Source organism: Talpa europaea (assembly GCF_964194135.1).
Source record: "Talpa europaea genome assembly, chromosome: X".
Taxonomy (NCBI): domain Eukaryota; kingdom Metazoa; phylum Chordata; class Mammalia; order Eulipotyphla; family Talpidae; genus Talpa; species Talpa europaea.
Genome location: NC_140081.1, coordinates 44,408,408 through 44,434,137, shown reverse-complemented (window position 1 = coordinate 44,434,137; position 25,730 = coordinate 44,408,408). Strand labels below are relative to the sequence as shown.

At 37.4% G+C, this 25,730-nt stretch overlaps 1 protein-coding gene across 2 annotated transcripts in view; it reads left to right on the top strand.

The window, feature by feature from the left end:
• Nucleotides 1–25,730, top strand: part of OPHN1 (oligophrenin 1) — a gene marked incomplete at both ends in the record, with an annotated part of 458,306 nt that overhangs the window by 73,735 nt on the left and 358,841 nt on the right. For both annotated transcript variants that reach the window (XM_084258483.1, XM_084258482.1), the window contains one exon: nt 25,565–25,660. In XM_084258483.1, the coding sequence (XP_084114609.1) occupies nt 25,565–25,660 (96 nt within the window). The remainder of the gene's footprint in view (nt 1–25,564; nt 25,661–25,730) is intronic.

Here is a 25,730-nt window from a genome sequence, read left to right as displayed (position 1 = left end):
AAATAGAAAATATGAACAGACCATTTTCAAGTAAGGATATTGAAATAGTAATGAAAATTGTGCAATCAAACAAAGCACAGTACCAGATAGTTTCACCAGTGATTTCCATCAAACCTTCAAAGATGATCTAGTGCTTAACTTTTAATTTCAAGAAATTAAAGAAGTGACTATGCTTCAAACACATTTAATGTGATCAACATTACTTTTTTACCAAAAGTATACAAGGACATCACCATAAAAGAAAGCTACACACCAATATCCCTGATGAGCATAGATGTAAATATGCTTTTTTTAAAATCATTTTTTAAATTTTTATATTTCCCATACAATTGCAACCCCCTGATTTTGACCCCAATCCCTCATCTCCCTGCTCCCCCCCACAAAGTGTGTCTCTGGTTCATAGTTGTTTGTTGATTTTGATTTTTTTATTTCTTATAGTTATTCTCTTTCCTGGTCCCTTATTTAGGTTTTCTAGATTCCTGTTATGAGTGAGACCATCTGGTATTTTTCTTTTTCTTTCTGGCTTATTTCGCTGAGCATGATCCCTTCTAGCTCCATCCATGTTGCTGCAAATGGCATGTGTTTATCTTTTTTGAATGCTGAGTAATATTCCATTGTGTATATGTACCACATCTTCTTGATCTAGTCATCTATTTTTGGGCATTTGGGTTGTTTCCAAAGCTTAGCTATTGTAAATAGTGCTGCTATAAACATAGGGGTGCAGGTGCCCTTTGGAATTAATATTTCTGCGTCCTTTGGGTAAATAACTAGGAGTGGAGTTGCTGGATCATATGGAAGCTCTATCTTTAGTAGGTTGAGGAATGTTCACAAAGCTTTCCATAGTGGTTGGACCAGTTTGCACTCCCACCAGCAGTGCAGGAGAGTTCCTTTCTCTCCACATCCTTGCTAACATTTATTGTTGCTAGTTTTTAAAATATGTGCCATTCTCACTGGTAGTTTTGTAGTTTTGATTTGCATTTCCCTGATTGAAGTGACGTTGAACATTTTTTCATATGCTTGGTTGCCATTTGTATTTCCTCTTTGAAGAAGTTTCTTTTTAGCTGTTCTGCCCATTTTTTGACTGCATTATTTTGTTTGTTTTTGTTGAGTCTCATCAGCACAAAAATCAGTAGCCTTCCTGTAAACAAACAATAAGTCTGAAGAAGAAGAAATCAAGAAAACCATTCTTTTCATTATAGAAAAAAAATCAAATATTTGGGAATAAACCTAACAAAAGAAGTAAAGGATCTATGCAAAGACAAGTATAAAACACTGTTAAGAGAAATAGAAGTAGACACACACAAAAAAAAAAAATGGAAAATCATCCCCTGCTCAGGGATTGGAAGAATTAACACTATCAAAATGGCCATCCTACCAAAAGCAATCTACAGATTGAATGCTATTCCAACACAATTTTCAATGTCATTCTTCAAAGAAATAGAAAAAAATATTGATGAAATTCATATGGAGCCTCCAAAAACCCCGAATATCCAAAACCCTCCTGAAAAAAAAAAAAGGGAATGGAGGCATCACTCTCCCAGATTTCCAACTATTCTACAAAGCCATAATAATCAAAACTGCATGGTATTGGAACCAGAACAGACACATGTACCAATGGAACTGAATAGAAAACCCAGAAATAAACCCACAGATTTATGGTTAACTAATATTTGACAAAGGAGCAAAGAATATGCACTGGAGCAAAGAAAGTTTGTTCAATAAATGGTGCTGGGAAAACTGGGTCGCTACATGCAAAGGAATGAAGCTTGACTACTACCTCACACAATGCACAAAAACTAATGCAAAATGGATTAAAGAACTGGACATAAGACCTGAAACCATAAAATACATAGAAGGAAATATAGGCGAAACACTACATGACATGCACCTCAAAGACATCTTTAAGGACGCATCACCCAAAGCAGTGATAGTGAAGGCAAAGATAAACAGCTGGGACTACATCAAATTAAAGAGCTTCTGCACAGCACAAGAGACAATAACGAAAACAAAGAGAAACCCCACCAACTGGGAGAAAATTTTTGCACCCAATACTAATGATAAAGGACTGATCACAAAAATCTACAAAGAAGCAAATATTCTTTAAAGATTTTATTCATTCATTCATTTATTTATTTATTTATACATACATACATACATACATACATACAACCCTGGGTACAGTCAGATTCTTGGGAGGGTGAGAGAATTCACCAGAGCCAGTGCTGGGAGCAGAGCAGACAGAAGGACCGAAGCATACTGCTGATGGGAGCAGTGGGTGGCAGGAGAGGTCTGCCGGCCATGTGGGAGCCTCCTCCGATGGCCTGGGAGCAGCTGGGGATCGATCCAGTGCTGCAGTGGCTGTGGGCAGCTTTGCAACCCAGCGCTCAACTGCTGCACCACCGGGGAGGCCCAAAGATGCATATATTCTTAACAAAATCTTTGCAAACAAAATATACAATACATTGAAAGTGTCATCCATTGTGAACAAGTGGGATTTATTTCTGGGGTGCAACGATAGTTCACCATAGGCGAATCAGTCAGTATCACTCACCACACCAATAAAAAGAAAGATAAAAATCTCATAACCATTTCAATAATTGCTGAAAAGCATTTTATAAGATTCAATATGAATTTATGATAAAAACTCAAAGAATGGAGATATAAGGAATAAAGCTCAAAATACTAAAAACAATATATGAGAAACTCATAGCTAACATAAAACTCATTAGTAAAAAGTGAACATTTTTTCCTCTAAGGTGAAGTACAAGACAATGTCCACTTTCACTACTACATTTCAACATAGTATTGGAAGACCTAGCAAGAGCAATTAGGCAACCAAAAGAAAGAAAAGGAGTCCCAATTGGAAAAGAAGTAAAATCATCTAATTTTGAAGATGACATGATAAAATGAATATAGACGCCACACACATTTAAAAAAATACTATTAGAAAGAATATATCAGGGCACTAAAATGGGCAAGCTAAAATAGCAATATTCAGAAATATTTTTCCTTATGCAGAGAATGCATCAATAAGAACTAAATACTGAGCTATTAAATTTAACAAAGAGGTGAAAGATCTATACAAAGGTAAGTATAAGACTTTGTGAACAGAAATAGAAAACACAAAGGCATGGAACGATATTCTATTATCATGGATTGGAAGTATTAAAATTGTTAATATGATCATTTGCCAAAAGAAATATACAGATTCATTGCAAACACTATCAAAATTCTAATGCATTTGTCAAGGAAGTAGACCTCATACTACTGAAATCTGAATAGAATAACAAATGACCCTGAATAACCAAAACAGTCATGGCAAAAAAAGAAGAAAAATGGAGGTCTTATGTTTCCAGACTTAAAACTGTATTAGAAAATGGAGAGTCTGATACAGAGGCTTGTGAGCATGTACTTTATGTGGTAGCAGGAGTGAGAGACATTGGAGAGAAATGGGAAAGGAAGAAACGGCAATATTAAGTTGCATTATGAAGATGCTAAATGCTGGAACAATTATTTCAATCATGTTGGAATCATCTACGGATTATGGAATATGGATAATAAATATTTGGGCAATAATACTAGTTCTTATACTCCCTTCGGTTCTCCCCAGGATGTTATGATCTCTGCATTTCCAGGTGGTATCTCTGGAATATGAAGTGGGTTGTCAAAACATCAGTGAAACCATGAGACAGGAAGGGAGAAGTATATGGTATGGGGTCAGTTGTGATTTTGTTTATTAGGCTGGTTTATGTCTGTTTAGAACTGTTACTACTGAAAAATTAGAAGGAACTACCAAGAGGATTGCTGTAACATAAAAGAGGAATCCAGCATAGTCAATAATTTATTGTATTATTTTTAATCTAAGACTGAATACTGTTCCTGATCCTGTCCTCACTGTTTTCACTGTACTTCTCTCAATGATCAGATCCGCTTCCATAGGTGAAACTAATGTCTTTACACTAATAATTCTAGAGTGTCTGATTTCTCCATCCCAGGTCCTTTTCTTGAACTCCAGATTCCTACGAGTGCACTGGTCATCAGCTATGTAACTCAAATTAAGCATTTACCAAACCAATTTCTTCTCTTGTATTCTCCATTTTGGTATGTTTTCATATCTATTACTGAAATTGGAGTGTTGAAATCTCCAATAGTCCTCCCCAGTGGCGTAGCGGGTTGAGCGCTGCTCTGTGAAGCTGTCCGCAGCCTCTGCAGCGCAGGTTCAATTCCAGACCAGCCAGGGAGAAATCCACATGGCTCAGCAGACCTCTCCTGCCTCGCCCTCTGTTCCCTTCATCAGTGTCTTCGGTCCTTCTGCCGGTTCTGCTCCCGTCTCTGTCTCTGGTGAATTCTCTCACACTCCCACACCTTTGACTGTGCCCCAGTTCTTGTATAAATAAATAAATCTTAAAAAAAAAGAAATCTAGGGCTTCCCTGGTGGTGCAAGGTGTTAAGACGCAACCTATGAAGCTGTCCACAGCTTCTGAAGCATGAGTTTGATCCCCTGGCTGGCCAGGGAGCAACCCACATGGCGCAGCAGACCTCTCCTGACTGCTCCCCTCAGCAGTGTACTTCTGTCAATCTGCCTGTTCTGCTCCCCACTCTGTCTCTGGTGAATCCTCTCACTCCCTGCACCTCTGGCCTATACCCCAGCTCTTGTATGTATAAATAAATAAATCTTTAAAAAATAATAAAAAAATCTCCAATAATGTGTTATTGTTGATTTGACTATTTTCTTCATTTTTGTCAAGTTTTGCTTCATGTGTTTTTGTGCCTCTGTTGCTATGTAAATGTTTGTTTATGATTTATGTCTGATGAATTGACCCTTTTATGATTTGTCAATATCTCATCATTTATATATATATATATAGTGACAATTTTCTGTCTTAAGATATATTTTATGATTTTTTTATTATAGCCATTCCTCCTTTCAATTACTGATTGCATAGTTATCATTTTCCACCTTTTAATTCCACCTACATTAAAATTTAGTACTGACAAATAGGACTTAGAGATGCCATTTACTATTTATTTTCTCTTTGCTTTGCATCCCTTATGTTCCCAATCATACACTATTGTTCTATTTTTGCACTAGTGCCTTTTGTGTAAAACAAAGCTTTTCTAACACTACTTTAATATTTATTCTATTTTAATATTTTCAATAAATAGGCAATGATCTTAATTTGATACACTGTAGGACAGATTAAAGCTAATTCCATTAGTATATAAAAACTTCTCAAATATTGTTTTATCACTTCCCCTTTGTACTAATATTGTCATACAAATTATTCTTTATGTTGGAATTCCATCAAAGCAGATTTATAATTATTGCTGTAGAGTTTTTTTTTTTGAGTCATATGTAGGAAGGCAGTGGCAAAATGCATTTATTCTAGTTTCTGTATTTAACTGTATTTTCTTTGTGTCATTTATTTTATTGTTTGGATCATATTACTATTTATTGTTCTTTGAGTTTAACCTGAAAAACTCCCTTTCGTATTTATTGTAAGGAAGTTTAAATAGCAGCAATTTCTCCCAGTTTCTATTTATCTGGGAATATCTTAATTTTCTTTTCATTTTTGAAGGTTAATTTTGCTAGGCATTGAATATTTTGTGGATATTTCCCCCCAGTAACTTGAATATATTACTTGTTTTGCTTGATTATTTCTGATAAAAAGTCAATCGTTAATTTTATTGAGGCTCCTTTATATATGATGGTTATTTTATTTTATTTTATTTTTTTGCCCATCTGAGGAGGCGACATTTATTTATTTTTAATTTTTTTAAAATTTTTATTTTCCCTATACAATTGCACCCTCCTTATTTTGACCCCATTCCCTCCCCCCTCCCTATAGTGTGTCTCTGGTTTATAGTTGTTTGTTGATTTTTTCTTATAAGGGACCAGGAAAATGATGGTTAATTTTTATTTTCAGCACTCTCCATCCTTTTTTTTTTTTTTGTCCTTTAGCAAGTTGACTGTGATATGCCTAGATTTATATGCATTTTAGTTTATTTTCCTTCAAGTGTGTTTAGCTTTTTGGCAGTGCAGTTTATTTTTTTTTAATCAAACATGGCAAATATTCCTTCCCTCGCTTCTCCCTCTTCCCACTTCTGGGATTCCCGTTATTCTTGTGTTTCTGTGCTTATGATGTCCTAAATCTCTCCGAGGTTCTCTTCATTTATCTTTATTCTTTAAAATAAATCTATCACATAGTCTGGGTAACCTCAATTGACCTATCATTAAGATCACCAATTCTTCTGCCTGTTCAACTCAATTCTTGACCCCTGTAGTATATTTCTCATTTCATTTATTGTACATTTTAACTATAGAATTTCTAGATTTTTTTCTTCAGGTTTCTCCACCAATTTCTCTAAACGTTTGTAATCACACATTTTAAATTATCTCTAACTCTTTAGTGATACTCTCTGTTTGGTGAGACAATGTTCTCATTCTTTAGCTTTTAGTTTATAGGGATGATTTTGCTTAATTCTTTGGTCACATTTAAAATAGCTGATTTAAAATATTTGTCTGGTGAGTTTAATCTCTGGGCTACCGCATGCATAGTTTTTATTGATTACATTTTTTTTCTTGAGTGTGAGGCAATGTTTCCTGTTTTGGACTCATTTCTTGTTGAAAAGTGTACATTGTATTATGTGACAACTCTGGAAATTAGATCCTCTTCCCAAGTTTTGTTATAAATATCTGTTGTTGTCTCCTTGTTTTTGGACTTCCTGGATTAATTCTGTATTTTAATTCTTTATTTTAATTTGTATTAAGGTCTGTATTCTTTTTTATGTGAGACCAATGGAGCATTTGATAGGTTAGCTTAGGTTGGACAGTGACTTTATAAAATATATTGAACTGGTAAGTCTCCGAATTGCAGCTGAAGTGGTGTGTGTGTGTGTGTGTGTGTGTGTGTGTGTTATGCTGTATTTTTAACTTTCAGCCAAATGAGTTACATCTCTGCCATGCCATACCATTCTCTCCTTACTTGTGCAGAGCCTCAAGGTCAGCCAGAAGTCAGAGATTTGGGCTTTCTTAAGTGTTTCCTGGGCATACACAGTTTGGGGTTTTCACACATTCATTTACATGTACATATATTTCTGTGATTCTAAGAATAGATTGTAACTTTATCATTCTTCAATTTGTCATTCTCTATTTTTCTTAAACCAAGTGTTTGTATTGTTCATCTTCTTGATAATGCTAACTTGAAACTTGTAATGCTTCAGCTCACAACAATTTTAAATAATTTCAGATGATTATTTTTAATAAATGTCCCAATGGCATCACTGTTAATACAGAGTAAGTTTTGAATCAGGAGAAAGACAGGACCTAAGAATGGAGCTTTCAGGACCTATCAAACTGGAAATATGGTAATAATTCTCTGCTAGGTCTTGTAAAATTCCAGACCTATTCTGCCCTCTCTGCTCACAGCTGAACTATTGGTTTTCACAGCAACTGTGGCGGTGTGGGTGTTGGTTTCAGTGCTGCTGCAGAGCAGAGAAGACAGTGATTTGATTAGGGTAACTTGATCTTTTCTTCCTTTTATTCACATAATTTATTTATTAATTTTCTTTCATTGTTATTTTCCCTTTGGGTGTAGTCCCCATAGTTCTCCCACCACCATATCACCCATGAACTTTAACCACCATCCCTTGTGCTCTTCCCTCCCCTGTTTTGACTCCTCTCTCTCCCCTTCCATTGCTGTTTACTTCAAATCTATGGTCAGCTCTCAAGTTTTATCTTTTTTCTAACCCTTTGTTTGGTTTTCCTATGCTTCACCTGTAAGTGAAACCATTCAATATTTTTCTTTTTCTTTCTGACTTATTTCACTTAGCATAGTCCTTTCCAACTCCATCCATGTTACCACAGATGTCACAAGTTTTTCTTTCTTATCACTGAGCAGTATTCCATTGTGTATATATACCACATCTTCTTGATCCATTCATGTGTTTTGGGGCATTTAGGTTGTTTCCATATATTGGCTATTATAAATACTGCTGCAATAAACATAGGAGTGCGGGTTTCCTTTCAAAATTAGTGTTTTTATGTCCTTTGCATAGATTCCTATTAGTGGATTCACTGGATTATAAGGTAGTTCTATTTTTAGTGTTTTGAGGGTCTTCCACACAGCTTTCCATAGAGGCTGGACAAGTTTGTATTCCCACCATCAGTATAAGAGTATTCCTTTTTTTTTTAATGGCATTTTACATTTTTTTTTTATAGACGCATGTTTTTGTTTTATTTATTTATTTGTTTATTTATTTGTTTTTTGTTTATACATGCGCTGGGTACATTCAGAAGCATGGGAGGGTGAGAAAATTCACCAGAACCAGAGCAGGGAGCAGAGCAGGCAGAAGGACCGAAGTACACTGCTGAGGGGAGCAGCGGGCGGCAGGAGAGGTCTGGGCGCCATGTGGGACCCTCCTCCAGTGGCTGGGGAGCAGCCGGGGATCGAACAGGAGCCGCAGAGGCCGCGGGCAGCTTCGCAACCCAGCGCTCAACCGCTGCACCACCGTGATGGCCCTAAGAGGATTACTTTTTCTCCACATCCTCACCAGCATTTGTTGTGTCCAGTTTTTATTATTATTATTATTTTTTTTAATATGGGCCATTGTCACTGGTGTCACGGGGTATCTCATTGTGGTTTTGATTTGCAATTCCCTTATAATAAGTGATGTTGAACACTTTTTCAGAGTTGTTTGCTTTGTTTTTGTTGAGTTGTGTAAACCTTTTGTGGATCTTTGATATCAGTCCCTTATCAGTTGTAAGGTGTGCAAATATTTTCTCCCATTCCCTAGGATGTCTCCTTGTTTTGGTTAATGTGACTTTTGCTGTACAGAAGCTTTATAGTTTAATGTTGTCCCAGATGTTTATCTTCTCCTTTATTTTACTTGCGTCTGGAGATGAGTCGTCAAAGATGTTTCTGATGTGTATGTTTTGAAACATTTTGCCTATGCTATGTTTCCTTCTATATATTTCATGGTTTCAAGTCTTACATTAAAGTATTTTATCCATTTTGAGTTGGCGTTGGTATATGTTGCAAGATAGTAGTCTAGTTTCATGCTTTTGCATGCAGTAGTTCAGTTTTTCCAGCACCATTAATTGAAGAGACTTTCTTTCTTCTAATATATATTTTTTGCTCCTTTGTGGTAGATTAATTGACCCTATATGTATGGTTTTATTTCTGTGCTTTGAATCTGATTCCATTGGTCTGTGCGTCTGTTTTTGTTCCAGTATTATGTTGTTTTTATTATTATGGCTTTGCAGTATAATTTGAAGTCTGGGAGTGTAGTACCTCTAATTTTCCCCTTTTTAGTTTGCAGAGCTTTAACTATTAGGGGTCTTTTGTTATTCCATATGAATTTCAGCAGTATTTGTTCCATTTCTTTTTTTTTTTTTTATAAATTTTATTGTTATATTCCCCATACAATTGCAGCCCCCCCATTCTGACCACAATCCCTCCCCTCCCGCCCCCGCCCCCCTAAAAGTGTCTCTGGTTCATAGTTTTTTGTTGATTTTGATTTTCACTTTCTTATATTTATTCATTTTCCTGGTCCCTTATTTAAGTTTTCTAGATTCCTGCTATGAGTGAGACCATCCGGTATTTTTCTTTTTCTTTTTGGCTTATTTCGCTGAGCATGATCCCTTCCAGCGCCATCCATGTTGCTGCAAATTGCATGTGTTTATCTTTTTTGAATGCTGAGTAATATTCCATGGTATATATGTACCACATCTTCTTGATCCAGTCATCTATTTTTGGGCATTTGGGTTGTTTCCAAAGCTTAGCTATTGTAAACAGTGCTGCTATAAACATAGGGGTGCAGGTGTTCTTTGGAGTTGATGTTTCTGTGTCCTTTGGGTAAATACCTAGGAGTGGAATTGCTGGATCATATGGAAGCTCTATGTTTAGTAGGTCCAGAAATCTCCACACAGCTCTCCACAGTGGTTGGACCAGTTTGCACTCCCACCAACAGTGCAGAAGAGTTCCTTTTTCTCCACACCCTCGCCAGCATTTGTTGTTGCTAGTTTTTTTAATATGTGCCATTCTCACTGGTGTAAGATGGTATCTCATGGTAGTTTTGATTTGCATTTCCCTGATGGCAAGTGATGTTGAACATTTTTTCATATGCCTGTTGGCCATTTGCATTTCCTCTTCAGATAAGTTTCTTTTTAGCTCTTCTGCCCATTTTTTGACTGGATTATTTTCTTTGTTGTTGTTGAGTCTCATCAGCTCTTTGCAGATTTTTGTGATCAGTCCTTTATCATTAGTGTTGTGTGCAAAAATGTTCTCCCAGTTGGTGGGGTTTCTCTTTGTTTTTGTTATTGTCTCTTTTGCTGTGCAGAAGCTCTTTAATTTGATGTAGTCCCAGCTGTTTATCTTTGCCTTCACTATCACTGCTTTGGGTGATGTGTCTGTAAAGATGTCTTTGATGTGCAGATCACGTAGTGTTTCGCCTATATTTCCTTCTATATATTTTATGGTTTCAGGTCTTATGTCTAGTTCTTTAATCCATTTTGAGTTGATTTTTGTGTATGGTGTGAGGTAGTGGTCAAGCTTCATTCTTTTGCATGTAGCGACCCAGTTTTCCCAGCACCATTTATTGAACAAACTTTCTTTGCTCCAATGCATAGTCTTTGCTCCTTTGTCAAAGATTAGTTGACCATAAATCTGTGGGTTTATTTCTGGATTTTCTATTCGATTCCATTGGTCTGTATGTCTGTTCTTGTTCCAATACCATGCAGTTTTGATGATTATGGCTTTGTAGTATATTTTGAAGTCTGGGAGTGTAATGCCTCCATTCCCTTCTTTTTTTTTCAGGAGAGCTTTGGCTGTTCGGGGTTTTTTTGTGATTCCATATGAATTTCATCAATAATTGTTCTATTTCTTTGAAGAATGACATTGAAATTTTGATTGGAATAGCATTGAATCTGTATATTGCTTTTGGAAGGATGGCCATTTTAATAATGTTTATTCTTCCAATCCACGAGTGGGGGATGTCTCTCCATTTCTTTGTGTCTTCTTCTATTTCTTTTAACAGTGTTTTATAGTTTTCTTTGTATAGGTCCTTTACCTCTTTTGTTAGATTTATTCCCAAATATTTGATTTTTTTGTTTCAATAACAAAAGGGATGGTTTTTTTGATTTCTTCTTCTTCAGATTTATTGTTTGTGTATAGGAAGGCTACTGACTTTTGCATGTTGATTTTGTATCCTGCCACTTTACTGAACTGATTGATGAGTTGAACTAGCTTTTCTGTGGAGTTTTTGGGGTTCTCTATGTATAATATCATATTGTCTGCAAATAGTGATAGTTTGACTTCTTCTTTTCCTATTTGGATTCCTTGGATGTCTTTCTCTTGTCTTATTGCCCTGGCTAGGACTTCCAGTATTATATTGAAAAGCAGTGGTGAGAGTGGACATCCTTGTCTTGTTCCAGATCTTAATGGAATTGCTTTCAGCTTTTCACCATTGAGAATGATACTGCCTGTTGGCTTGTCATAGATGGCCTTTATGATGTTGAGGTATGTTCCTTGTATCCCAAGAATTTCAAGGGCTTTTATCATGAATGGGTGTTGCACTTTGTCGAAAGCTTTCTCAGCATCTATTGATATTATCATATGGTTTTTATATTTCTTTTTGTTGATGTGTTGGATAACGTTGATTGATTTTCGGATGTTAAACCATCCTTGTGCCCCTGGAATGAATCCTACTTGGTCGTGGTGAATTATCTTATGGATACATTGTTGGATTCTGATGGCTAAAATTTTATTGAGGATTTTTGCATCAGTGTTCATTAGGGAGATTGGCCTGTAGTTTTCCTTTTTTGTGTTGTCCTTGTTCGGATTTGGTATTAGTGTAATGTTGGCTTCATAGAACGTGTTTGGTATTGTCCCTTCCTTCTCAATTTTTTGGAAGAGTTTGTGAAGGATAGGCACTAATTCGTCTCTGAATGTTTGGTAGAATTCATTTGTAAATCCATCAGGTCCTGGGCTTTTGTTTTTGGGGAGGTTTTTGATTACCATTTCAATTTCGCTAATTGTAATTGGTCTGTTTAGGTGTTCTATTTCTTCTTTATCTAGCTTTGGGTGATTGTAGAGTTGTAGGAATTTGTCCATCTCCTCTAGATTATTAAACTTGTTTCCATATAACTGTTCATAGTAGTTACTGATTATTCTTTTGATTTCTGCTGTGTCCGTTGTGATTTCTCCTCTTTCATTGATGATCCTGTTTATTTGTGCTTTCTCCCTTTTTTCCTTTGTGAGCCTGGCTAGGGGTTTGTCTATTTTATTGATTTTTTCAAAGAACCAGCTCTTGGTTTCATTGATCTTTTGGATTGTTTTTTTAGTTTCAATTTCATTTATTTCTGCTTTGGTTTTTATTATTTCTTTTCTTCTACTGGTTTTGGGGTTTTTTTGTTGTTCTTTTTCTAGATCTTTGAGCTTCGAGATTAGGTTGTTTCTTTGAGTTCTTTCTTGTTTCTTGATGTGAGCTTCTATTGCTATATATTTTCCTCTTATTACTGCTTTTGCTGCATCCCATACATTTAGGATATTGGTGTCCTCCTTGTCGTTCAATTCAAAAAATTTTTTAATTTCTTCTTTGATCTCCTCATTAGTCCAGTGGTCTTCCAGTAGTGTGGTTTTTAATCTCCATGAGGTAGGAAAGTTCCTTGCCTTCTTTTTATGGTTTATTTCTAGTTTGATGCCTTCATGGTCAGAAAAGATGGTTGATATGATTTCAATCTTGGTGTATTTGTTGATGTTTGTTGTTGTTTGTCTTGTGCCCCAGTATGTGATCGATCCTGGAGAATGATCCGTGTGCGCTTGAGAAAAATGTGTACTCCGTTTTTTTGGGGTTTAGTGTTCTATAGATGTCTGTTAAGCCCAATTGCTCTAGGTCCTTATTTAGAGCTTTGGTTTCTTTACTTATTTTTTGTCTTGTTGATCTATCCATTGTTGATAGTGGTGTGTTGAAGTCTCCCACTACGTATGTGTTTTCTCTGATGTCTGTTTTCAGAGAGGACAACAGTTGTCTGATATATTTTGGTGCTCCTTCGTTTGGTGAGTATATGTTAATGAGTGTTATTTCTTCTTGAAGTATTGTCCCCTTGATCATAATGTAGGGACCATTGGGGTCTCTTTTTATCTTTTTGAGTTTGAAATCTGTTTTATCTGATATAAGTATAGCTGTTCCTGCTTTCTTTTTTGGTCCATTTGCTTGTAGGATTGTTTTCCATCCTTTAACTTTGAGCCTATTTTTATCTTTTGTAGCTAAATATGTTTCCTGGAGACAGCAAAAGGTTGGGTTTTGTTTCTTAATCCAGGCTGCAACTCTGTGTCTTTTTATTGAAGAGTTTAGCCCATTTACATTTAGAGTTAATATTGATATGTTAACATCTGTATTTGCCATTGTGTTTGTCTTTCCTTTGATTTTATTTATTTATTCTTTTAATAACTTTTTTTTTTTTTGGCCTTCTTTCATTGTTATTCGTCCCTCTGAGGTTCTGGCTTTAGGACTCCTTGTAGTATTTTTTGGAGTGGGGGTTTAGTTGCAATGAAATTCCGGAGTTTCTGTTTGTCTGGGAAGGTCCATATTCTTTCTTCAAAGAGGAAGGAGAGCTTTGCGGGATAGAGTATTCTTGGTTGGCATCTGTTTTCTTGGAGTCTGTTGACTATGTCCCTCCACTCTCTCCTTGCCCGTAGTGTTTCTTCAGAGAAGTCTGAAGTCAGCCTGATTGGTTTTCCTTTGAATGTTATCTGTTTCTTCCCTCTTGCCAGCTTCATTATTTTTTCCTTGTCCTGGATTCTTGGGAGCTTTACTATTATGTGTCTTGCTGTATTTTTTCTTTCGTCGTGGAAGTTTGGTGTTCTTCTTGCTTCTTGTATATCAATTTTCAGCTCCTTCTTCACATTTGGGAAGTTCTCTTCAATTATCTCTTTGAATATTTTCTCTGTTCCTACTTCTCTCTCCTCTCCTTCTGGTATTCCTATAACTCTTATATTTCCTTTCCTCATGGAGTCAGATAGTTCCCGAAGTCTTTCTTCATTCTTTTTCCTTCGTACTTCTCTTTCCTTTTCTGTTTTGGTTCTTTTTATTTCTATGTCTTCAAGAGAACTTATTCGTTCTTCCATTTCATCAATTCTGCTTTCATTGCTTTTCCCAGAATTCTTTAGTTCTTCCACTAATTCTTTGATCTCCTGCATTTGTTTTACTTCCCTCTTTAGGGACTCAATTTCATTCTTCTGATCATTGATTATTTTTCCCTTATCATTGTTTTCTTTTATGACTTCTGTCAGTTTTTTTATCATGGCAATTTTAAATTCTCTTTCTGGAAGGCTCAGAAGTTCTTCCAAGTTACTGTCGTTGCAATCTGGGGGCTGGTTTTCTTTTTGTGGTGTGCTTTTTCTCTGGAGAGTTGCTAGGTTGCGTGTGGTTCTTCTCCTCCCTACTGTCTGTTTTCTAATTTGCCGTATGCGTTGGGACACTGTGTTGTTGGGACTGGCCGGCATCTTGGGTGGGCTTCTCTTCTCCCCTCTGGTTCCTCCAGGAGTCATCTGTCAGTTTCAAGCAGTCTTTATTGGAGAAAGGTCCCTGTCCTAAAATGTCGATGTGGGGACACACTCCCCTGTGCGCCTGGTCTGCCCCGGCAGTGGGTTCCTGCTCCCCCTCTGGGCTTGGACTGCAGGCCAGAGGGGGTCTGGCGTGGGCGAACTTCCCCCGCTCACCTCTGGCTCCTGAGGAAGCCTTCTGCAGGTAGTCTTTACTGAAGAAATGTCCCTGTTCTAAAATGGTGATGTGGGACACACTCCCTGCGTGTCCGGTGTCAGGCACTCTTCTGCGTGCCTGGTCTGCCCTGGCTGTGGGTGCTCGCTCTCCCTGTGGGCTCAGACTACTTGTTCAGAAGGGGCCGGGTGTGGGCTAACTCCCCAGCTGGCCACTAGCTCCTTCAGGAGCCTGTGCTGGCTACAAGTCGCTAGGTGGCGCCAAAGATCTCTCCTAGAGCCCTTGGGGAGCTGATTTTCCACCCCGTGGGACAGGGAGTAAAGCGGGGATGGTAGGGTACACCTCAACGGCTTTGGGGTGCTGTGTCTGCCTTGTGCCCCACCGTCGTGCGGAACCCACGCCCCGAATTCTCGTGCCCTGGGTCTCAGTTCAAAGCCCTCAGTTCCAGGACGCGGGCTGTAGCCCAGTTCAGTGGCGCGGGAATGGCGCCTTTTGCACCGCTCCCGTGTCTGGGCGCCTGGTTCCTGCTTACTCAGGGAGGGACCTTCACCTCAGTGAGGACCTCCGCGCGTCTCCCCGCAAGCCTAGGTCGTCTCCCAAGCCTAGGTCGCAGGCGCGGGGACCTGGGCAGCTGCGATCCTGGTCTGCACTTGCTTTTCAAGTGCGCCGAGCGCGCTGCTATCCGCGCAAGCTTACCTGCAGCCCGGACTGTGTGCGCGTCTCCCGGGGTCTTTGTTCTTCTCTAATGGCGCCCGGAGCCGTTCGCTCACAGCTGCGGCGAATCCTGCAGGGTTCGCCTCAGCTCCCGTTCAAGGGGTGTGGTGGCTGCAATAGTTCCTTTCCACTCACAGTCCCGCTTGCTGCGTCGTTTGTTCTTGGTGGCCGTTTTGGTTTGTTGTTTCCCTCCTCTCTGCCGGTCGGAGAGTGCTGCCTCTGTGGGCGGGGGAGGGGAGCAGGGTTCTGCGCTTCCCTCCCTTCTAGTCCTCTTTTATGGCCACTTTCTTCTTCGGGTAGTTTGCTGGAGTCACCCGTTTATCTTCCGAGTCCCAGTTCTCACTGGGACCTGCCGCTTTTCCTCCCTATTAACTTTTTTTAATGGGAGATCTTACTCGCAGTGTCTCCTTGCCGCCATGTTGCTCCGCCCCCCCCCCCCCAGTATTTGTTCCATTTCATTGAAGAATGCCAGTGAGATTTTTTTTTAAAGATGTATTTATTTATTTATTTATACAAGCACTGGGTACAGTCAGAAGCGCGGGAGGGTGAGAGAATTCACCAGAGCCAGAACGGGGAGCAGAGCAGGCAGAAAGCCCCAAGTACACTGCTGAGGGGAGCAGCGGGTGGCAGGAGAGGTCTGCGTGCCATATGGGACCCTCCCCCAGTGGCCTAGGAGCTGCCAGAGATTGAACCGGTGCTGCAGAGGCTGAGGGCAGCTTCGCAACCCAGCGCTCAACTGCTGCACCACTGGGGAGTACCGCCATTAAGATTTTGATTGGAATTTCATTGAATCTTTAATTTGCTTTAGATAGGATGTTAGTTTTGGTGATGTTATTTCTTCCGGTCCATGAGCAGGGGATGTCTTTCCATTTCCTTATGTCTTCCTTCCTTTCTTTTAACAGATGATATAATATATAGAGATAACCCTAACAAATACATGGAAAACTAATTAAAACACTAAAACAGTTTAGCAAAATAATAGGTTACAAAATCAATACACAAAAATCAGTAGCCTTTCTGTATGCAAACAATCAACCTGAAGAGGAAGAAATTACGAAAACCATCCCATTTACAATTGTACCATAAAATTAAATACTTGGAATAAACCTAACAATAAAGATTAAACACCTGTGCAAGGAAAATTAAAAAATACTGTTGATTTTTTTTTCTTCATATCAAAAGTCACCAGTCTTATACAAATTCAGTCATGAATAGACTGCTCTCATATTAAGAATAATTTAGGGAACATTTGCAGTGCATATATATGACTAAATGCTTGTATCTAGAATATATAAGGAAATCCTATAATTAAATAATAAGAAGACAGCCCAATTATAAAAAATAACATATTTGAACAGATCCTTTATATAAAAAAATATAATACAAATGTCCAAAAGTACATACGATACTCAGCATCATTAGTCGTTGGGAAAACACAAATGAAAACTACAGTAGAATAACATTATATACCACTGGAATGACTAAAATTAAATCATAAAGTAAATTACCAAATGCTGGAAAATGGGTGGTTCAGTTGAAATTTCTCACATTTTGTTGATAGAAATACAGAATGTTGCAATCACTTTGGAAAACAGTCTGACGTTTTCTTAGATGGTTTAAAATATACTTACCAAATTACCATATAACCCATTCATTGTATTCTTAGGCATTTACCAGGGAGAAATGAAAACATATATCCTAGATAGGCTTATACATGAATGTTTATAGCAACTTTATTCATAATAGTGAAAAATTAAAAACAACATTAATGTCCATGAATAGATAAATGAATTATGTTTAAACAATGGAATTATTTCTCAGCAACAAAAAGAAAAAGCTACAGAAGGATGAATTTCTAAAACATTGTGTAGGCCTGAATAAATTAGACCAAGAATATTTTCTGTGTGATTCCAAGGAAGTGATAAAGTGATAAACAAATTGGTTTTTATACATTAATTAAATAATTCTGTTTATATTTGCCTTGTTCCCAGAAAGCTTCAATTACCTTAAAAGCAATTGCAACCACATTTAAACATGAGTATGTGAGGGAAAAACATCAGAAAAGACACATGAATAAAGTAGAAAATAATAAGGGATAATGCTAAGGAAACCCTTAACATTAACTTGAAAAATTAAGAGATAGTGGCTTAGTGGACATGGAGGCAGATCTATCACTTACATGATTTAGAGTCATACAATAGATTTTAGGATGTTAAGGAAGTAAATATCCAATAAATGACAAGCATTTCAATTTTGTCAATTCCATGGGGTCCAGAATTCACCCAACTCATTTATCTAAAATATCCCAGTCTTCCTTGGCATTTCCCTGAGTACAATTAGCCGAGTATATGAGACCTTCCAATGAAGCATTTTTAATGTATACTTGTTCATATTTGTGACTGTGATTGTCTACATTGCTTCGTTTTTTGTTCATAAAGTGAAGATAGTAATACCTATCCTTGAGTAGATGGGAGGAGTAAGAAAGAATATTGTGGAAAGTCCTTCATAAACTTTTTCAAGGTCTGTGCCGTAGGTAGTGTTTTGAATGCCATAAGTCTTAGAAGAGAAAACGTTGGTGCAAATAATAAAAAGGCAATGTATGAAAATCCTATCTTACTCTATGCCTTTGCTTACAAATAAAAATGCTACAAATGTTGAAAATAATAGTATTTGTGGTTTCTGAAATGTTTGGATAGTTTTAGAAGAGGAATAAGACCAAAGAGGGAAGGAATAACAGTGGAATATGGTGGTAGTGACTTAGTGATGGGTGCAGTATGGTGGTGATACCTGATGGGGGGATTCTAATGCTACCTCAATTAAAAAAGTAAATAAATAAATTTTAAAAATCATTTAATATACTAAAAAAATAGAAGAGGAATGAATAATCCTATTTTGGTTGTCACAAATAAGATTTAAGAAATCCTGGTATGTGTGTAAGGTCAATAAGAATGAATATTTTTATTTCATTTCCTTGAGTGAAACAGAGTGCATTTTGCGAATTCTGAATTTGCACTTTTCTTCTGCTGGCCGAAGAAGCCAGAGAAAAGTAATGTACAAATGTGAATGCAGTTTTGTGTTCTCTTTACTGCTGAAATGGTGGAGGCATGGTGTACATGATCTTCTCACATTTATGTACCTAGATTTGACGTGAAAAAGGTGATTCTAAAGTGTGATAATTTGGAAAGTCATGGTAACCTGGTCTGCAGTCCCCAATGTTTGCTAAGCCTTTTATTATCGTTGTTACAATTACCAGCAATGATGTGTTCAAACTAAGATTCTAAATATTGAAAGTACTTCTGGAAATGGGACATAGACAAGATGGTAATACAATTCTTGGCAGGTTAATATGTTCCAACCAAATGCCTGAACACGTTTTATTGTGTTTTTGCTTAATCATCATAGCTTTTCATTAAAAGTAATTGAATGCACCTTTCATTGGAAGGTGATGCTGCACCCTTTCTGTTAGCCTGGGAGCAAAAAGTCTCAATAAATCTGTGTTTCTGGTTATGCTGGGGGATGATGAAACTGAGTTGGGAGGAAATAGGTAAAAGGAACCAAAAATAGCCAGCGAGCTTGAGATTTCCTAGAATATGGTCTAGTGGGTTACTTTAGTTGGTAAAGCAATGATCCTCAAACTTTAGATAGGAATTACCTAAGGGTCATATAACAATGCACTTTATGATTCATTAGGTCTGCAGAGTGACCTGCAATTGTGTCTGTCCATCCAATTCTTAGACGATTATGATGGCCTGAGAACCACTCTTGGAGTAATGAGGTGGAGAGTTTGGCTGGACCTGTTGCTGAAGGTCACATTTAAAATTTTTCAAAATAGGTGATTTTCCAAAAGTGTTCTTAATTTTGATTTAATTGTATATCATTATTAAACTTTGATAATAAAACTCAAAATCATGGACCCCAAATGAAAACATTTGTGTGGTCATAATACTATTTTTTTAATTTATTCCAAATTATGTTTATGGAGGTACATACAGTTGGTTTACATTTTTTTAATTTAAATTTTTTAATTTTTATATTCCCCAAGCAATTGCAACCCCTTTATTTTGACCCCAATCCCTACCCCCCGCTCCCCTCCCCTCATAAAGTGTCTCTGGTTCATAGTTGTTTGTTGATTATGATTTTCACTTTCTTATAGATATTCATTTTCCTGGTCCCTTATTTAAGTTTTCTAGATTCCTGATATGAGTGAGACCATCCGATATTTTTCTTTTTCTTTCTGGCTTATTTTGCTGAGCATGATCCCTTCTAGCGCCATCCATGTTGCTGCAAATTGCGTGTGTTTATCATTTTTGAATGCTGAGTAATATTCCATGGTGTATATGTACCACATCTTCTTGATCCAGTCATCTATTTTTGGGCATTTGGGTTCATTCCAAAGCTTAGCTATTGTAAACAGTGCTGCTATAAACATAGGGGTGCAGGTGCTCTTTGGAGTTGATGTTTCTGTGTCCTTTGGGTAAATACCTAGGAGTGGAATTGCTGGATCATATGGAAGCTCTATGTTTAGTAGGTCCAGAAATCTCTACACAGCTCTCCACAGTGGTTGGACCAGTTTGCACTCCCACCAACAGTGCAGAAGAGTTCCTTTTTCTCCACACCCTCGCCAGCATTTGTTGTTGCTAGTTTTTTTAATATGTGCCATTCTCACTGGTGTAAGATGGTATCTCATGGTAGTTTTGATTTGCATTTCCCTGATGGCAAGTGATGTTGAACATTTTTTCATATGCCTGTTGGCCATTTGCATTTCCTCTTCAGATAAGTTTCTTTTTAGCTCTTCTGCCCATTTTTTGACTGGATTATTTTCTTTGTTGTTGTTGAGTCTCATCAGCTCTTTGCAGATTTTTGTGATCAGTCCTTTATCATTAGTGTTGTGTGCAAAAATGTTCTCCCAGTTGGTGGGGTTTCTCTTTGTTTTTGTTATTGTCTCTTTTGCTGTGCAGAAGCTCTTTAATTTGATGTAGTCCCAGCTGTTTATCTTTGCCTTCACTATCACTGCTTTCGGTGATGTGTCTGTAAAGATGTCTTTGATGTGCATATCTGTAGTGTTTTGCCTATATTTCCTTCTATGTATTTTATGGTTTCAGGCTTTATGTCTAGTTCTTTTATCCATTTTGAGTTGGTTTTTGTGTATGGTGTGAGGTAGTGGTCAAGCTTCATTCTTTTGCATGTAGCGACGCAGTTTTCCCAGCACCATTTATTGAACAAACTTTCTTTGCTCCAATGCATAGTCTTTGCTCCTTTGTCAAAGATTAGTTGACCATAAATCTGTGGGTTTATTTCTGGATTTTCTATTCGATTCCATTGGTCTGTGTTTCTGTTCTTGTTCCAATACCATGCAGTTTTGATGATTATGGCTTTGTAGTACAGTTTGAAATCTGGGAGTGTGATGCCTCAATTCCCTTCTTTTTTTTTCAGGAGAATTTTGGCTATTCGGGGTTTTTGGTGATTCCATATGAATTTCATCAAAAACTGTTCTATTTCTTTGAAGAATAACATTGAAATTTTTATTGGAATAGCATTGAATCGGTATATTGCTTTTGGTAGGATGGCCATTTTAATAATGTTTATTCTTCCAATCCATGAGCAGGGGATGTCTTTCCATTTCTTTGTATCTTCTTCTATTTCTTTTAACAGTGTTTTATAGTTTTATTTGTAAAGGTCCTTTACCTCATTTGTTAGATTAATTCCCAAGTATTTGATTTTTTTTTTTTTCGATAATAAAGGGGATTTTTTTTTCATTTCTTCTTCTTCAGATTTATTGTTAGTATATAGGAAGGCTTCTGACTTTTGCATGTTGATTTTGTATCTTGCCTGAACTGATTGACAAGTTTGCTGAACTTATTGATGAGTTTAATCAGTTTTTCTATGGAATTTTTGGTGTTCCCTATGTAGATTATCATATCATCTGCAAATAGTGATAGTTTGACTTCTTCTTTTCCTATTTGGATTCCTTGTATGTCTTTCTCTTGTCTTATTGCTCTGGCTAGGACTTCCAATATTATATTGAAAAGCAGTGGTGAGAGTGGACATCCTTGTCTTGTTCCATATCTTAATGGAAATGCTTTCAGCTTTTCAACATTGAGAATGATACTGGCTGTTGGCTTGTCATAGATGGCCTTTATGATGTTGAGGTATGTTCCTTGTATCCCAAGAATTTCAAGGGCTTTTATCATGAATGGGTGTTGCACTTTGTCGAAAGCTTTCTCAGCATCTATTGATATTATCATATGGTTTTTATATTTCTTTTTGTTGATGTGTTGGATAACGTTGATTGATTTTCGGATGTTGAACCATCCTTGTGTCCTTGGAATGAATCCTACTTGGTCATGGTGAATTATCTTATGGATACACTGTTGGATTATGATAGCTAAAATTTGATTGAGGATTTTTGCATCAGTGTTCATTAGGGAGATTGGCCTATAGTTTTCTTTTTTTGCGTTGTCCTTGTTCGGATTTGGTTTTAGTGTAATGTTGGCTTCATAGAACGTGTTAGGTATTATACCTTCCTTCTCAATTTTTTGGAAGAGTTTGTGAAGGATAGGCACCAATTCGTCTCTGAATGTTTGGTAGAATTCATTTGTAAATCCATCAGGTCCTGGGCATTTGTTTTTGGGGAGGTTTTTGATTACCATTTCAATTTCGCTAGTTGTAATTGGTCTGTTTATATGTTCTGTTTCTTCTTTATCAAGCTTTGGGTGATTGTAGAGTTGTAGGAATTTATCCATCTTGTCTAGATTGTTGAACTTGTTTCCATATAACTGTTCATAGTAGTTATTAATTATTCTTTTGATTTCTGCTGTGCCCATTGTGATTTCTCCTCTTTCATTTATGATCCTGTTTATTTGTGCTTTCTCCCTTTTTTCCCTTGTGAGCCTGGCTAGGGGTTTATCTATTTTATTTATTTTTTCGAAGAACCAGCTCTTGGTTTCATTGATCTTTTGGATTGTTTTTTTAGTTTCAATTTCATTTATTTCTGCTTTGGTTTTTATTATTTCTTTTCTTCTACTGGTTTTGGGGTTTTTTGTTGTTCTTTTTCTAGATCTTTGAGCTTCGAGATTAGGTTGTTTCTTTGAGTTCTTTCTTGTTTCTTGATGTGAGCATCTATTGCTATATATTTTCCTCTTATTACTGCTTTTGCTGCATCCCATACATTTAGGAAATTGGTGTCCTCCTTGTCATTCAATTCAAAGAATATTTTAATTTCTTCTTTGATCTCCTCGTTAGTCCAGTGGACTTCCAGTAGTGTGGGTTTCAATCTCCATGGGTAGGAGAGTACCTTGCCTTCTTTTTATGGTTTATTTCTAGTTTGATGCCTTCATGGTCAGAAAAGATGGTTGGTATGATTTCAATCTTGGTATATCTGTTGATGTTTGTCTTGTGCCCCAGTATGTGATTGATCCTGGAGAATGATCCTTGTGTGCTTGAGAAAAATATATACTCAGATTTTTATGGGTTTAGTGTTCTATAGATGTCTGTTAAGCCCAAGCACTCTATATCCTTATTTAGAGCTTTAGTGTCTTTACTTATTTTTTCTCTTGTTGATCTACCCTTGTTGATAGTGATGTGTTGAAGTCTCCCACTACGTATGTGTTTTCTCTGATGTCTGTTTTCAGAGATGCCAATAGTTTTCTGATATATTTTGGTGCTCCTTCGTTTGGGGAATATATGTTAATGAGTGTTATTTCTTCTTGAAGTATTGTCCCCTTGATCATAATATAATGACCACTGGGGTCTCTTTTTATCTCTTTGAGTTTGAAATCTGTTTTATCTGATATGAGTATAGCTGTTCCTGCCTTCTTTTTTTGTCCATTTGCTTGTAGAATTGTTTTCCATCCTTTAATTTTGAGTCTATTTTTATCTTTTGTAGCTAAATGTGTTTCCTGGAGACAGCAAAAGGTTGGGTTTTGTTTCTTAATGCAGCCTGTGACTGTGTCTTTTTATTGAAGAGTTTAGTCCATTTACATTTAGAGTTAGTATTGATATGTTAGCATCTGTATTTGCCATTGTGTTTGTCTTTCCTTTGATTTTATTTATTTATTCTTTTAATAACTTTCTTTGGCCTTCTTTTGTTGTTATTCGTCCCTCTGAGGTTCTGGCTTTAGGACTCCTTGTAGTATTTTTTGGAGTGGGGGTTTAGTCGTAATGAAATTCCAGAGTTTCTGTTTGTCTGGGAAGGTCCTTATTCTTTCTTCATCGAGGAAGGAGAGCTTTGTGGGATAGAGTATTCTTGGTTGGCATCTGTTTTCTTGGAGTCTGTTGACTATGTCCCTCCACTCTCTCCTTGCCCGTAGTGTTTCTTCGGAGAAGTCTGATGTCAGTCTGATTGGTTTCCCTTTGAATGTTATCTGTTTCTTCCCTCTTGTCAGTTTCATTATTTTTTCCTTCTCCTGGATTCTTGGGAGCTTTACTATTATGTGTCTTGCTGTATTTTTTCTTTCGTCATGGAAATTTGGTGTTCTTCTTGCTTCTTGTATATCAATTTTCAGCTCCTTCTTCGCATTTGGGAAGTTCTCTTCAATTATATCCTTGAATATTTTCTCTGTTCCTACATCTCTCTCCTCTCCTTCTGGGATACCTATAACTCTTATATTTCCTTTCCTCATGGAGTCAGATAGTTCCTGAAGTCTTTCTTCGGTCTTTTTCCTTCGTTCTTCTCCTTCCTTTTCTATTTTAATTCTTTTTATTTCTGTGTCTTCAAGAGTACTTATTCGTTCTTCCATTTCATCTATTCTGCTTTCATTGCCTTTCCCAGAGTTCTTTAGTGCCTCCATTAATTCTTTGATCTCCTGCATTTCTTTTCCTTCCCTCTTTAGGGACTCAATTTCATTCTTCTTGTCATTAATTATTTTTCCCTTATAATTGTTTTCCTTTATGACTTCTGTCAGTTTTTTAATCACAGCAGTTTTAAATTCTCTGTCTGGAAGGCTCAGAAGTTCTTCCAAGTTACTGTAGTTGCAATCTGGTAGATGTTTTTTTTTTTTTGTGTTTGTGGTATGCTTTTTTGCTGAGGAGTTGCTGGGTTGCATATGGTTTTTCTATACCATACTGCCTGTTTTCTAATTTGCCGTATTCCTTGTGACACTGTGTTGCTGGTACTGGCCGGCATCTTGGGCGACCTTCCCAGCTCACCTCTGGCTCCTCTGGGGTCTTCTGCTGGTTTCACATAGTCTCCACCAAAGAAAGGTCCCTGCTTGCAAATGCCGGTGCCGGGGACGCGCTCCCCTGCACGCCCAGACTGCCCTAGCGGTGGGTGCTGCTCCCCTCTGGGCTGGGACTGCAGGCTAGAAGGCGCCTGGTATGGGCAAGCCTCCCAGCTTACCTCTGGCTCCTCGGGGAGCCTTTTGCTGGTTTCACAGTCTCCACCAAAGAAGGTCCCTGCTGCAAAATGTCTTTTTCTTTTCTTTTTTTTTTTTCATTTATTGCCTATTTAGTTTAGGTCCCTTGGTGAATTCTCTGTGAACAAATTAATTTGTTCCTCTGCCAGATATCCTAACCCATGCTGCTATCTGATTAATATTCAGGATGTCCAGTTGGTACTTGCATTCTCATGGAAAAGACCCTGGAGTAGGAGACAACATATATTCTATTCCAGCTCTCCCAGCTAATGCATGGAACCTTGAGTGCCACATCTATAAAATTGAGCTAATTTTTTGTTTGTGGAATGATTATGGATATTTTCATGGTGAGAGGTGAGAAAAAAAATGCTTAAGACTCTCTTAGGAGTATAATTACATACTTTAGATCTTTCAGGCTTTGGATAGAATAGGCTAGAGGACATATGAGTTAAAACATGTCTTATACCTTAAAAGGTGGAATTCACTAAGTTGCCTTCCTTTCTCTTCAATGTATAGCCTCAATTGCTGAAGTCTTCTACTGCATGTCTTATCATTTTTTAACTTCATTAAATGTAAGTTACTACCTGCCTGAAACACTTCTCTGCTTTCTTCCTATCTGCTCTAAGAGAGATGAAGAAATCAATATCATTTTTTAACTTCATTAAATGTAAGTTGCTACCTGCCTGAAGCACTTCTCTTTGCTTTCTTCCTATCTGTTCTAAGAGAGATGAAGAAAACAAAAGACAGCAGTGTTGACCTTTCTCCTTTCTTTGCAGATTATTCCTCAGCTGTTCAGAAATTTTCCCAGACGCTGCAGTCCTTTCAGTTTGATTTCATTGGAGACACTCTGACAGATGACGAGATTAACATCGGTAAGCCTTCAAACTACATGTGACCAAGTGCCCGTTTAGACATGTCTGAAGTCATGCAGCCTCTTCGGAT